General features: G+C 34.0%; 1 protein-coding gene across 4 annotated transcripts in view; it reads left to right on the forward strand.

Annotated features, from left to right (window-relative positions):
* The window catches only part of LOC120777487 (brain-specific angiogenesis inhibitor 1-associated protein 2), a 62,785-nt gene that overhangs the window by 41,683 nt on the left and 4,773 nt on the right, over window positions 1–16,329 (forward strand). For 3 of the 4 annotated variants that reach the window (XM_040108826.1, XM_040108828.1, XM_040108829.1), the window contains exons 3-12: window positions 13,138–13,213; window positions 13,339–13,422; window positions 13,888–13,949; window positions 14,019–14,216; window positions 14,414–14,479; window positions 14,631–14,852; window positions 14,994–15,180; window positions 15,251–15,705; window positions 15,773–15,973; window positions 16,046–16,233. In XM_040108826.1, the coding sequence (XP_039964760.1) occupies window positions 13,138–13,213; window positions 13,339–13,422; window positions 13,888–13,949; window positions 14,019–14,216; window positions 14,414–14,479; window positions 14,631–14,852; window positions 14,994–15,180; window positions 15,251–15,705; window positions 15,773–15,973; window positions 16,046–16,233 (1,739 nt within the window). The remainder of the gene's footprint in view (window positions 1–13,137; window positions 13,214–13,338; window positions 13,423–13,887; window positions 13,950–14,018; window positions 14,217–14,413; window positions 14,480–14,630; window positions 14,853–14,993; window positions 15,181–15,250; window positions 15,706–15,772; window positions 15,974–16,045; window positions 16,234–16,329) is intronic. The other variant, XM_040108827.1, reaches the window with a different exon arrangement.

The following is a 16,329-nucleotide window of genomic DNA, read 5'->3' on the forward strand; positions in this document are numbered from 1 at the left end:
TTTTTTTATTGCTGCTGAGTTCAGAGAGAAGGAAATAAATAAAACAGGAGACAACGTTAACTTCGCTTGCATTGAAACTATAATAGCCTCCACAGTGGTATTCCTTATAGCATAAAAGGGTACAAAAAGACCTTTATCGTTATTTTGAACGACCATATTGTATGGCAGCTATCTGCTATAGTGGTTTTAACTGAAAAATTTGTTTGGAGATCATAGCGCTGCTTTGAATAATAAACTACGTCAAATATTGCGAAAATATCTTGCCAATTAAAAATGTTTTCCTTCAAGCGCTAGTTCTGATCGTTCAGTTTGTATGACAGCTATATGCTATAGTTATCCGATATCGACGGTTCCGATAAATGAGTAGCTTCTTGTGGAGAAGAAGACGTCCGCAAAATTTAAAATCGATATCTCATAAATTTAAGGGCTTATTTGAGTGTCTACAGATAGGAGGACTTGACTAAATCGACTTAGCTCGCCACGCTATTCCATATATACTTTAAACGGTCTCCTAAGTTTCTTGCTGGCTGTTTCTGACTTTATGGCAAACTGGATATTTTTTTTTTTAAATTTTGTTTATACATTCCAACTAGTTCAAATAAGAAAGAGCTAACAAGCAACTTGAATATGACTTAAACGTATAATTACAAAATTACTATGAGAGTATTGGCTAATTTGAAAGAAATTGTTGGATGACTTTCTTATTGTTTTCGTTAGTACATCCCCAGAGTTGTGCACCATAGCTACATATCGGTCGGAGTATTTGCTTTTAGATAAGTAACTTATTTTCGTTGGATAACACAGATTTGTTACCGATTAACCAATTATAATTTTTGAGTGGGTGTCCAGCTACTTACGTTTGTTTTCTACGTGAACTTTCCACCGTAGCTTAGAGTCAAGCGTCATTCCTAAGTATTTAGTTGAATTAAAGTATGGTATTCGTGCACCGTCTATGAAAATTGGTAAGTGCTGTATCTTGTTGTATGTGAAAACAAGTGTTGGTACTCTTCAAATTGGATTTGATGCCTTAGAGGACTGTACACAGAGCTAAGTGAGAGCGGACTTTTAACTCCGTAAATAGTCACTGTTGTAGCTTGAAACTTATCAGTTGAAAGTTTTTCTTCCTCAAAATGTTTAATCGTACTTTTTATTAATATTGCGCTTCCGCCACGGGTGCAATTGCTAGGATGAATTGTATGGTAAGTTTCATAGTTTTTAATTTTAAAATAGGTTTGTAACGTAAAATGTGTCTCCGATATCATGCATACGTCAACATTTTCCAGAAGTTCAGTTCAATACAATTTCGATTGTCTGGTGGATATGGTGCTTGAAAATCGTCAGGCTAGTGTTAGAGAAATTTTTGAAAATTCACAAAAAAAAATTTAAAACTGTTTTTAAAAAATGAAATTGAAAATTATTAATTTAAAAAAATCGTAAAAAAATTTTAGAACTATATTTAATATGATAAATTGAAAATTATAAATTTTAAAACATTTCAAAAAAATATTTAAAACAATTTTTAATATTAGAAATTGAAAATTATTAATTTTTAAAAAAAATTAAAACTATGTTTTGAGAAATTGAAAAATACAATAATTTTAAAATTTTTTTGTGATTTTTTTTTAATTGAAAAATTATTTTTTACCTTCTATCACAACATAATGCCGCAATATCAAGAATATACTCACAAGTTTTTTTAAAATTTCTTATTTTTTACAGTTAAAATTTTGAATTAATCCTTAACAGTTTGATATAAAAGCTGTCTTTCAAACTGGTGCAAAATGTAGCAGCCATATTAGTTAAACACTTACGAAATTTCCATAGAAGTCCAAAACTAAGCGGCAGTTGAGATCATACTGATTACAAACTAGTTTATGTTATATATCAAAAAAATGGGCTTGTCTCCTAAGCAAAGATAATATAGTAAATGAAAAGTTGTTACTCGCTTAGATAACGCTTACACAGACACTGACACTGCGCAATAATATCCGTTATAATACCCACACGTTGCATCATTAAACATATAATTAAAGTAAAAAAGTTGTCTCTTCATTTTTATGCATATGTCTGCATTTATATACAAATAAGCGATAGGTACGAAGGCATGAATACGTATTTAGATGTGGGTTGCTGATTGAATGTATCGCGTGATAAGTTTGCAGACACATAAAAAAGTTTTTGAATAGCGCAGTTGATAAAATGTGTGTTTTTGAATAATTTTTTATTATTGCTGTGTATTTGGATAGCAAAAGGTTTATAGGGCTCACTTTATACCAAGAAAAATATACACGCATTTGTATAAAGTTCTTATTGTACTCTTATTAAATGCACTTCTATATATAATACTGACCATGCACAATATGCTGGCAAAAGCAGTAAGCAACAAGAAAGTTGGGCTTAAAGAAAACACAGTAAGAATGGCAACTCGGTCACGCAACATGGCAGTGTTGGCATCGGAAGCAAAAACTGGGTTGGGAAGGTAGGGTCCAAACAAACTGTTGAACAAAAGCATTAGCTCTTTGCAAGACACATAATGCGAGTCAGTAAAAGTATGCAGTAAAAGCAATTTAGGGAAACCCTCTAAATGCCGAACTGTTACAAGCGGAACGATTCACACTGTGCCAGAAACGAAGTAGTAAACACACGCACACCCTCATATACACACATATGTAGAGCCAAGCCCAGTTATAAAAAACAAAAGGAATATGTAAACAGACAAACAACTGCCCAACTGAGCTGACAGCCAAAGAAAGAAGGCGCAATATATTGTGTGGCCGCAAATTGGAGGGAGCGGCAGTGGTGAGGGAGGTGTAACCACGTCCTATAGGCTGCATGCGGTGCAAAGTCTAAAGGGTTAGCAGACAACACTAACTAAGACACATTATGTGTGGGCATGTTGAGTATTTCGTATGAGCAAAAAAAGAAAAAAATTAATTGCAACACCAATAAACTATTTGTGAAAGATATGTTTGTAGAACACACGCGTATCAAGCACGCACGCACATACGTACGCGGATTATGCAAATTTTATATATTTACTCGTATGTATGTGTGCAAGTACCTGTGCTTTGCTAGCAATGGCATTTCAAAGGTTTCTTGGTCAAAGAACTGCTGCAGCCAAACCCATAAGTGCATAAATTTTGTGCTATTGCTTATAGCTACATATATAAAATATATGCATGTATGTATGTATGCGTTCAGCTAAAGCAAAGTGTGGCAGCTTAGCACACCTGTGTGTCGTTCTTACGTACAACAAGTGTTTTGGTGCTATTTTTTTTCCTTGCTTGGTATACATACATATCAAAATATTTTTTTGTCTTATTTTGCGGTTTATGCGCACAAAAAAGTTTTTGCAACCGCCTGCGGTCAGCATAACTAACGTTCGACTTTTCTCTTTACTCGCTCATTCACTCAGCGTCGATACGTTTGCTGTCGTGCTTCCGCTGCTGGTTTAAAGTGACGTTGATGGGTCTGTCATATTGATTTGTATATGGGAGTGTGTGGCCTGCGGCATGCCACAGGTATGCGAAAACCGTAAACGAGTGTGCAAAATTATACAGGGTAGACGCTTTATGAATATGGGATTTTTGAAAACATACTTGTAGTATATATATTTTTAGTGAAAGAATTTGATCTTTTATTTCAAAACGGAGATAAAGGCTGGATAGTCTGAGTTACTTAGGAATGTTTTTTTTTTATTTAAGAAGTTTTTCAGTTTTAAATCATACTGAACTGAGTTACTTCGGAAAAAGTAAATGTTTCTTCAAATTTTAGACATTTGTGCTAATTTTTTAATAATATGCATGGCGATTTTCGAAACTATATGTGTATATAGTATAATTTTTCGAAATTTTACTCGAATTTCTACTCAGTGGAAGCATAGCAGCCTTAGCTGCTTCAGAACAAATGTTAAATGAAAGAATTTTTCAAAAACATTTTGAGTGTTTTAGAACTTAATTGATTCAGTGTTGCCAAAATTCATATAATATTAATGCTGAAGTCAAAAAATTTCAAATATATTATTTGATAGCAAAGTAATGCTAGAGTTTCCCTCAAACTTATGCTGAGCTTTGCTTGCTGCTGAAAAATTTCCTCATATATATATCAAAACTAACCTCTCATGAAATTCCATAAATGTTTTTATAAGAGTCACCCATATTCACTACTAAATATAGGTTAAAACCGCAGCAGTGATACACGCAAATAAATAGGCCTCTTGTAACTAACGTTTTGAACGCCGCTTGAGCACTCAGAAGCTACTTGTTTCGACTTAACACAGAAACTAATAGAATTTGAAACAAAAAAACAATAAGAATTGGAACTGTGCTCAATTGGTGAAACCGCACGTCATTGCTGTGGTAGACTTGCATGTAAACATATGCTGAGATGCGCATATATTTACTAAAGAGCCAGATACAAAATTTATACGTGCACTTATAGACTAGGGAAACACTATTATGGGTTTTTAATGAATATACTATACTTGTATAGTTGAGAACTGCGCAGAAAGGCAAGTACGCGGCTGTTTTCTTTATGCTATTTTAACACTTTTGTTCCTAGTTATTCTCTTTACTATGCACTTTTTGGAGTCTCTCCTGCTTACTGCCTTTTTGCATTACACCGAAGCCGATTGGCATCGAAAATGCGGTCAACCAGCACTTAAAAAATTAACAGGCTTCAAATGATAAACAAAACGTAAAGCAAAAGCTGCAAGAGCGCGTATAGAGTTTTAAGGTTGTGTGGCGCACATTAGAATGGCGACAAGGTAGTCACACACTTGTGTGTGTGCGTATATTAAGTGCAGTACCACTAGCTACAAATTTGAATGGCATTTCGGTTTTTATGGGTGAATGGCGCACTTAGTGGCTGCTATTAAAATTCAGCTAGAAAAATTTGCTTTGGTATGTGTTCAAAAATTGTTTGCATGCAAACAATTGTTTTAGTAACTACTATTTCAACAACTTCTATGCGTATGCTTCCTGAATGTGAGCGCTATGACGTCTGTTTGCAGCTTCTTGCCATTTTTGGGGATAATAAAATGCACTATGATGAGATGCTTTTTTAAGTAGAGAGAAATACATATAAACATTTTGTTATTTCGCATTAGACGAAACTAATTTAATATACAGTAAAAAGTGCTAATTTTTCTAGCCTAAGAGTTTAAAATCATATCAAAGATAAAAAATCTGTATAGGTATGATATTTTGATAATATGAGTCAAATATTAAGCGGTACAGCTAGTCGAGAGCCTTAAAAACAGCCTAACGTTGACAGCTTTTTCTGTGAATAAGAAAAAGGGATTTGAATTTCTCTCTTTTAGCTAGGCCAATATTCAGAATTTCAGAGGGTAGAAGACCCGCAGTAATTCTCGGACTCTTTCATAAGACGTATATATAAATTGTTTGCAAATGGTACTTATCAAAAACGTTAAATTTTTCATCAAAGAATTACTATGAAATCGTTTATAGAGGAAAATAATAATAATAAAAAATATATAAAAGATATTTAGAAGAAATGTAAAATTAAAAGAAGAAAAATAAATATAAAAATAAACAAAAAAATATATATATTTATTTAATATAAAAAATAAAATTAAAAAAAAATTATATCTAAAAATTATTTAAAAGAATTAAATATAAAAAACAAAAGAAATTTATATAAAAACAAGAAAAAATGTTAGCTTCGGCTAAAGCTAATATACCCTTCACAGGTGCATTTCTTTTAGTAACTATGTGTCCAGTTTGTATGGAAGCTATATGCTATAGTAATCCGATCTGAACAATTTTTTCGGAGATTATGTTATTACCTTAAGTAGTAATCTACTTCAAATTTCGTGAAGATACCACGTCAAATGCGAAAGTTTTCCATATAAGCCCTTGATTCCGATCGTTCGGTTTATATGGCAACTATATGCAATAGTGAGCCGATCTGAACAATTTTTTCGGAGATTACATTGCTGCCTTAGAAAATAATCTATACCAAATTTCGTGAATATATCTTGTTAAATGCAAAAGTTTTCCATACAATAAGTTGATACCGATCATTCAGTTTGTATGGCAGCTATATGTTATAATGGTCCGATATCGGCAATTCCGACAAATGAGCAGCTTCTTGAAGATAAAATGACGTTTACAAAATTTTAAAACGATATCTTAAAAACTAAGGGACTCGTTCGTATATATACAGACAGACAGATAGACAAACAGACGCACATGGCTAAATCGACTCAGTTCAACATTTTGATCATTTATATATATACTTTATAGGGTTTCCGACGCTTCCTTCTGGGTGTTACAAACTTCGTGACAAACTTAATATACCCTGTTCAGGGTATAATAATAAAAAAGGGCCATGAAGCTGTAAGTAAATTTTCTAGGCGATACCTACGATATACTCTGAATACCCTGCCCCGAGTTTAAAAAGTGCAGTTTTAAGACTGACTGATACGAATGCTTCGATAATACAGCGAATTATCACACTTAAAGCAATTTTTTTTTTCTGTAATATTTATAAAAACGCTAAGCTAGCCTAACACTTTTAAAATTACGCGAAACTAAGCCATTCAGTATTCGTTATTAAAAAAAGAAACAAAAAAAAAATATTTTATTAACTTAACTAATTATTTACTATGTTTAAAACACAGATTTATTAGATACTAGCTACCTACATTCTTATGCAGTTAAATGTCTTACTTTTAATACAGTCACTCTACCTACTTGAGCTTTTCAACATACCGTTTATACATATAAACAAGCATACAAAAAAAGACCACTAACTTCAGCTGTCACTAATTACTTGAAAATTACAATTTTCCATGCATAATCAAGTAATTTCATTCAAAAGCTGGTTTTATAAATCAATGCTATCAATGCTGCCGCACAATTTCCACATTGCCTTAAATGCCATGCACAAATTTTCCACAGACGCTGCGAATACAAATTCGTTTTAGGCTATGCTTTGCAGCTGAGTTTTCATACAACATATTTTTCTAATTGGCATTCTTGCTGCTTGCAGAGCAGCAGCAACAACAAGCAATGTGATATTTAGAAAAACTAGGCGGTAAGCATTTGGTAGGTGTGTCCCTGGCCTGTGCGCCGTCGCCAATGTAGCCATTAGCCGAACAGGTTTGTTGCTTAAGTCTTTCGTTGCAAGTTGCAGTCAAGTTGAGCTCAATCATTGAATTCCAAAGCAAGCGGTAGACGTTAGAATCAAAGCGTTTAGTTGATTACGGTGCACACATACATACACGCATGTGAATACACATATATATATATATATATGTATATGTAAGATGTATATATGTACGTGTATGTATGGCATTTTAGTATGCAATTCAATGCTATGCCAGCTTTTGCTTTAGCCACCATATCAGTTGGCAGCTATTGTGGCATTTGTGGAAAGTGGTATCCGCGTTGCACTACAATAAGTTGTATGCAACTGAAATTTATTATAAGTTAGTTTGACTTTTCTAAAACTTTACGCTTTGCCACTGTGTCTTAACTAGGGTAAGTGTATGGGCTTAGTGGCTTGCAGGCTTTGCATATGCGCATGCCACACATTCCCTTTTGCCGCATAATACCATTCACTCGTCGCTCAATGAAAGTGTTAGACCAAGTTACGCTCACACACATGCACATACATATACATATATGTACTATGTTTTATGTGGCCTGTCAGTGAGGCCACGGTAGTCGATAGCCACGAGGCAAATTGTCCGGTTAAACTGCAGATATTTTAACTAGATAGCCATCACTAAACCGGTTGCACACGTATGCATAGCAGTTCATGTGTTGTTCTTGTAATTGCGCAACTAATTATGGCTCGTAAATTATCTTGATGTAGCTGCAAATAAAAATGCATATCCAGTAATGGTTTTATGACTTTTTTGTGATTGTTGCTTTGTGAATGGAAAGTGTAAAGTGAAATATTAAAAAAAATGCTGAAACGAAGGGTACTATACCGTTGCTAATTATTGGATTTTGCATTTTTTAATACATATTCATTAGTATATTGCCGGAAAGTAATCAATCAATAACTGTTGACAGCATTCTAATTAAATATAACGGCGGTTTATATAATATCTACGCCAATAAAGCAGAAGAAGAAGAAAGTTTTTATAATATTTCACTTCAAAGTTTACATAACTTTTGCTTTCAATACTTTTTCGCTTTACAAAAATTTGGTTTTCAACTCAAAATTATCATCATCAGAAGGCGATAGCTACCTTTTTTTGCTAAAATCTGTAACGGATTATACCAGTCTCTTATATTTATAGCAGTTGTTTGTTGGAATTGCTACAGTTTATAGTATTTTTACTAGTATATCATACTAATATCAGTCTCCTATATTTATACCTGTTGTTTTTTCTATAAAATCTTTATAAAATGTGCGAATCGAAGCGATTGTATCAATTTCTGGTATTTATACTAGTCTCTTATATTTATACCAGTTTGTACTTATACCAGTTGTTGGTTCGATTCGCTACTGTCTAAACTTTCACAAATTGAAGCCACTCGTTTTTTCCGACAGCTATCTAATGAAAGATTTATTTCAAATTATACGTATTTTATTTGAATGCTATTTTTACCTTCAAGTTTAAAGGCATATATTGTACATTTGTGTATTTATTTGGTAGCCTATGAAATTTTCTTCTGCTTCAGAAATCCCCATTCGATAAGATATTTCTTCTTGACTGCTAACAACAAAAACACTCCCCACTCCCTTGAAACTGTTAGTTGCAGCAGAAACCCTCAACACTCGCATGAGGCTCAGAGATTCAGCAGCTGTCTTAAAAATAAATATGTTTTTGATACACTCTGCATTACTGCGCACCATACAGTGCTATCTGCCTTCCATTTTGTTAATAAAAATATACGTTAAATAAAACTGTTTTTCATAATAAATTATTCCCTGAAAAGGAGGTCAATTGCGGTCAAAATGAAGCCTTTGAAACAGCAATATTACACAAATTTGTCAGAAAAGATAAAAAAAAGATGCAAAAAAAAAGAAAAAGTACAAAAAAAAAGAAAAAAAATTAAAAAAAATTAAAAAAAAAAAAAAGAAATAAAAAATGTCAAGAAATGAGTACAAGTTAATAAAGATGATGTCAAATCGAAATTACACTTAAAACTCACTGTCAATGTTACGCGTACTAGCGGCGCTGCCACTTATGTACACACACTGGCAATAAAATAAAAATATATGCACAAATAAATACGCGACTTGTTGTCATATTCGCACAAGCAACGGCACAAACGGCACGTTCATGAACGAATTAATTGCAGGCTGACAAGTATTTTGTAATTAAATTTGTAAAAAATGACATCATACATGCGACTGTGCAACAAAGACAGGTTAGGCGGGCAACATGTAGCGCGAAAAAACGTCGAAGAAGGCGAAGAAGATGAAACAATTGCACTAAAGTCGTAAAAACACAGGCAATAAAATAATTTGATAGCTGTAAACATTTAAGAGCGCCGATGAATTAAAATTTGGAGACAGCGAAAAATGTAGCAACACACACAGCACTGCATGGCATGACGCAAAATAACACGCAATCAACGTGCCACAAAATGTAACAACATTTTGGCGTTAATGTGGCACAAATGCAATAGTAATAGTGTGGTGTGGTTTGTTATTATTTGTTGTTGTTTGTTATTAGTTGTGGCGCTCGACGACAATTTAATAGGTTTGGCCGCGTTTAAAGCGTTTTCAGCCAAATAATTTTTGTGTCGAGGAAGTCAGCAGGCGGAAAATGAGGTGATAAATGGCTGTTGGCCAATCAATTGCGTGTAAAAAAGTAAAAAATAAAAAATGTAAGCAATTAAATAATGATGATGGGAAAAAGTGCTAAAAGTAATGATTTTTTATCTTTGATAGATAAAAAAATATTTAGAAATATTTACTGTTTTGAATAGTAAAATATTTCATCAATAAAAAAAATAAAATGGTTGATTTTTGGATTTGAAATAATTTGAAGCAGTACTAATAAGGAAGAGCAAAGCTAAGCTGCAAGCGAATATTTTGTACTCACGCAATTTTAAAATTAAGAAGCCTCCCAGTTTGAGCAACATATCGTGAAAAAACTCGATTTTTATAACTTGCAAATGGATATAACCGAATCATTGAATATTCCTCTTTCGTTTCATTCAGCTTTCGCTTTAGTTTTGGTTTCAATGACTAATTCAAATTTTTAAATGAGTGACGTTCATTGTTTTCATTCCTCTGGTAGTAAAATATAATGCCAATATTTATTTTCCTTTTTGCAATTATTTATAAAAGTGCTAAAAAGCCATACAAATTAAGTGACAGCTCATCAATGGGTTGTCATTTAGTTAAAAAAATTCCACACAGCCGCCAAATGCTTTCCTAAGTACATACCATTCGCATCTCATAAAAAATTTGCTGTCATAAATCATTAACATACTCGCACAATATCAATATTCATTTGCCGCATAACACATTCCAAGCAGAAAAGCAAAGCGTAATTTGTAAATAAGTACCTATATGCTTAATTAGCCGCCTGGTTGCGCTGGTCACCGCGCATGCGCGCATTTGCGGCTTAAACAATAGTTTAATTGTTTTGCAAAGCCATGTGAGTGCGAACAGCAAAACACAAAAATATATATAAGTGCACACTTATGCATGCATTGCTATAAATGTGCTGTGTATATGTGCGTTTATGTGTCTCGATTCCGCCTTTCAAATATTTCTCTTAGCAATCTTTGGTTATTTAATCCTAAACACCTACAATAAACGTGTAAAATTTAAAATAAAATAAAATATTGAGGCATGTTGCAAAAGTAAACACATCAAATAACACTTTTGAATACATTACACAATGACAGCGTCTCAAGTAGCGGATATGATGTATGAAGAAATAAATTAGCACTAACAAAAAATGTTAGAAGTAGATTTATGGGGGGTTTTTGATATTCTCTAGAGGAGATTAGTCACACAGTTTAGTTCAAATAATCATTAGTGTGTTGTATACGCTTGTCTTTCTGTATTACATAAAGTGAAAATATAAATTTTGAAGAATAAATTAAGAATTTTAATATTATTAATAAAGTCTTACTATTTTTTGCCCATTGCTATTATGCCAAGGTGTGAGAAATATTTGTTATAGATCATAAACCAATTGCATGCTATTGCAATGAGTAATCATTAAATGGCGATTAGCATAGTATTTTAGTTAAAGTGCAACCTACTCATAACTATTAATAAAAGTCACGACGTTCTAGGCGTGTATGGCATGTCAATGCGCATACCATGACTACTATTTGCATACAATTGTGATAAAATGGAATTTATAATTACTTATATGTCTGAAAAATAAATAAATAATAACAATATTTGTTTACTAAATCGATGGAAATGATTGGTGCATAAGTAATGACGTTATGAATCTCAGTAGTATGGGAAACCAGCTAACATCAGATTTCTTGAATAAGGAGAGAATTTAATTGCGAATACTCAGTTAAAAAAAATTGAATAATTGAATTCCTGCTTGTCAACACTTATTTGAATGAAATGCATTGTAAACATAAAGGCTGACATCTGCAGTAGTGTTAATATACTATAATATAGTATTAATATTACTAATAATATAAAGCGCCTAAACCTCTAACTGGTTTTCACAAAATAAAGAAACGTTTTGCATTAAAATACAAATGCCAATAATATTACTTTTTTATTGCGGCGAAGCTTTTATCCTACTTTCTCATTAAATATCAATAAAATCTAAAATCCACTTACATATACCACACAGCTGCATGTTTGTATGTTTACTTTTTTATGCCATATCTTTAGCAGTATTTCCCATATACCACTAAACTCATTTCAAATCTCTTCTTTTATTCTTTAATGTCCCATATAAATTAATAATCGAAAATATTTGCATTTGACACACATTCCAACGTTATTGGCGTTGCGTGAAATAAACAGCTGCCGCCGTAATGTGCGCATGCGCATCATTAAGGCAGCGTTAGAAAAACAAGTTAACGAACTTTAGAATTAGAAACGCATTAGCATATTAACTAATCGATGATCGAGCGTAAAGTAAAAAAAAAGGAATATAGAAGTAAGCTTTGTGTTTAAAAACAAAGAAGCACAGAATTTTAATATTACAGTGATTTTTATTTGCATATATGTATGTATTTATATGAGAAAGTTGGTTAAGAAATTAAAAAAAAATAATAAAATTAATATAGATGCTGTAGCTGATTGCATTATATGGCACATTATATATGAAAGCTATATGTTCTATATTAAAATAAAAACAAAGACAAAATTAAACGAAATATGGAATTTCTCGTGGAATTCTTATACTGAAAATTTTATTAGATAAATATATTTAACTATTTATTTTATCTTAAAAAAACGATTTTTAGTCACATTCTAGTGATAAATTAAAATTTTACTAGACCTCGGTTGGGTTACTTAGTATTAAGTTCCATATTAAAATTTTATCTTAAACGACTCTTGGTGTAGTCTCCAAACTGAAAGGTGAGGTTTTGAAGCGATACGGAATGTTAAAGATAATAGAAAACAAAAATAAAAACAAAATTAAATTTCTTAGAGGGGCTTAAGTACCTATTTTTCAGAGCACAAAGTTTTGAACTACCCTACTGGGTAAACAATAATTTCGCGGCTGAGATCTGAAAGTAAATTGTTCACTTAGATGATCTGATGGTATAATTCATAAAAGGGAGATGAAAACGGATATACTAAAATATTTTGATTTTAAGAAGCTATCCACTAAACTAAGGAAAGAAATCACCTAGAATATATATGATTATAAAGTAGTGCTTTTTTTGATTTTAAGAAGCTATCCACTAAACTAAGAAAAGAAATCGCATAGAATATATGCATATGATTATAAAGTAGTGCTTTAGGCTGGATTAAGCTGAAAACTAGTCCAGTAAATTGAAAATATTTTAAATATTTTTGCTGATTAGAGCTTCTCTTCAATTTTTCTACTCCAATTTGTGTATTACAATTTTTCTACTCCTATTTATTTGTGTGTTCTTTTGGTATTTGCAGTGAAAAATAAAATTGCTGTAATATACATAAATTTCAACTTATTAAAAAATCAATTAACGAACTCTATTATTTCTCATTTTCCTACTTTTACAGAACATATTAGAGAAATTCAATCCAGGTGCACGCCAACTCATCTCCTCCGGCAAAGGTTATTTGAAGGCTTTGCATGGTGAGTACAAAAGACTTCACATCAGATAACTGCTAATAAATCTAAATGAACACTGATCAGCGCAAAATATTTTGTTGCTAAATTGCTAAGCATTTTATGTGTTCTTCTTCAATATTGTTGCACAGGTGCTGCATCTGCGTCACGCCTATTCAATGAAGCATTAGCCAAGCTGGCAATGAATGCACAACAAAGTGGAACCAGCGATATTGGTAAGCAAAACGCTAATGCATAAATAAATTTAAAAAACTAACGAGGTAAACTAGGAAGTATACGCTATTCACACACACACACACACACACACACACACCCAAACATACATGCGGTTGGAGTTGCAGCATCTATATTTAAAGTATATAGCGTTGCACGCGTTGCTACAATAAGTTGCGGCAACATAGCGCTGATTGCTGGAACGAATATAAAATACGTACTAGCAAGCAGTTATTGACATGCTTGTCGCATGTGTTACGCAACCAATGCTTTTGTTGCTTTAATAAGAATACATGTATGTGCTGCCATTAAGTATTGTGTAAGAACAAGTTTTTTGCTCATTTGCCGCTAAATGTTAATTATAATTAATAATTTTAATTTTTTTTATTTTTTAACATTTATGTTTTCAATAACCGTTTGCATTCTTTAACAATTTTTATTTATGTTGTTTTTTACTATTTTTCTAGGTGCGGCATTGATGAATGTTGTCAGCGTTTATAAAGAAATTCAAGAGCAACAAATGAATATTGTGAGTAATTATGTTTGCTGACTCATAGAAAAACGATTTTGAAACATTTATCTTGCTATTTGCCCACAGTTGAAAGCTTTCTATGTTGATTTATTGGTGCCATTGGAAACAAATTTGGAGAAGGATACAAAAGTTGTGCAACATGAACAAAAGAAATTCTTACAACAGCACAAAGTACGCATGGAGAGTTATCAGAAGGCCGTCTCCACAATGAAGAAACAGCGCAAGAAAAAGGCCAGTCCAGAGAATACAGAAAAGGAGTTGAGAGTAAGTGGATCGTAGCTATGTCTTAGAACAAATTTTTCAGAATATTAAGCCAAAAAAATATTCGTTATTTTAACCCATCCTAAAATAGATGTATCAGAAAACTTAATTACAAAGCATTTTATATTCTATAGTATTAGATGAACCTTACTTAAATAATCATGCTTATTTTCTTTACATATGATCTGCTCTACTAACAGAATCTACAAATATTGGAAGATCAAAAGAAGAAGTTGGACGCATTCTGCGAACAAAGCTACAAAAATGTAAGTAAAAATCAACGCATGCAATTTATTTAATGAGCAACAGGTTAAGCAGCACATTTGCACATATGCACTAACACATATGCACTTAAGAACGATAAACAGCGCATTTTAACATTTCTTATGAATTTTGATTTCAATACACGCCTAATAGGCCATGACACAGGAGCGCCGTCGCTACGGTTTCGTGCTTGAACGTCAATGTTCCATAGCAAAGCACTGGATGGCCTATCACAGCACTGGCAAGTTGGTAATTGATAACAATTTGGAAAATTGGCAAGAAATTGCCGCTTCACGTGAAGTGATACCAGCGGCGGCAGTATACGAAGCGGGCGGTGGCGGTAGCTACGGCACTGCCAGCACCGGCAAAAGGATGGTGAGTTCAGATTAGTACGAATGCATGATTGTTAATGTAATTTGATGATTTTGATGTTTTGCTCTTTTATTTGTTATTTGTGTGTTTGCAACATTCATTCACACACACCTCACGCAAATTGCGTTAATTGTATGGCCTTAGGAGCGGCTCAAAGATGGCGAGGACATGCACGCTGTTGGCAATTCGTCTGCTTCGCAGCTTAAGAAATCACGCAGTGTGGACGCGCCCTACGGCGATATGCGTACCTTGCATGAGAGTAATGTCAGTTATGCGCAAAACTCGTTGCCGCGCGCCAAATCCGATTTCAATCTGACAACAACAACGAACTGTGAGTAGCAAGCGCTAAGCTTAGAAATAAGTTATGTCTAAAATTTTGCTTATTCTACGTTTGCTTGCAGCGAACGATCATGTCGATCATGGTCAGTGGGACCAACGTCCCGTCGTGAAGGCGCTCTACGCCTATATGCCTTCGGGTGAGAATCAGCTGCCCTTCGAGGAGGGCGATCGCATAGCTATGGTCGGCAGTAAGGCTAAGGGTTGGCAATTCGGTGAGAATTTACGCACGCAAATGTTCGGCTGGTTCCCGATCGCCTACACCAATGCCGAGGGCGCGGGCGAACGTGAAAAGTATCGTGCGAGCGAACGCCATAGCGAACGTAGTAGCGATCGTTACGAGAATGTGCATTACGAGCGTAATGGTGGTATGCGCAGCAATTATCATGATCAATATATGTCTGAGGCGCATATGGATCCTGCCATGGAGAGCGATTCGACATACCGCCGACGCAACAATAGCGCCGAGGAATCATCTCCAACACGCATGTTCGGTGACACTTTCCGGAATCAAAAGAAGGTTTGTGGCTTTTTAACTTAACTATTCTAACGAAATATGCTAAAATACCGTTTGCACTTATTTACAGTACCGTGCAACAGCTGGCGGCAATCCACGCCCCGGTCCACCACCAACACTCCCTGCACCAGTGCCATCGAATAGTCAGAGTCAAAGTGCCAGTCGTATATTGAATACATCGCAGAGCTTTTGTGGCGCTTCCAATGGCATACCATCTGTGGTGGAGCGACGCAAGCAGCACAAATTGCAAAATGGCCCACAAGCCGCGCATGTGAGTTCTGGATCTCTGTTAACGGAGATCCGCTTTAAACTGTTTACACTGCTTTCTTTTCTCTAACTAAAGAATCGTTCCATTCTTTCCGCCAAACAACAGTCCACATCGATGAGCGCTGGTGGCAGTCAAATGAAACCCGCCGCGGCCGCTAAGACTTCATTGCATAGCAGCAATGACAGTGGCTTTGCCAATGAGCCGCCACCACAACCCGAAGTCGACTACTCGGATGAAGAACAAACGAGTCGTGTGCCAATACGGTGAGTACTTTCCACTGCTTAGCGCTGTGCCAAGGATATTTTTGTACTAATTTTTCTCTTTACTTGTAACTAACTTGTCTAGTAAGCTACTTGATG

Source organism: Bactrocera tryoni, chromosome 5 (assembly GCF_016617805.1).
Source record: "Bactrocera tryoni isolate S06 chromosome 5, CSIRO_BtryS06_freeze2, whole genome shotgun sequence".
Lineage (NCBI taxonomy): Eukaryota > Metazoa > Arthropoda > Insecta > Diptera > Tephritidae > Bactrocera > Bactrocera tryoni.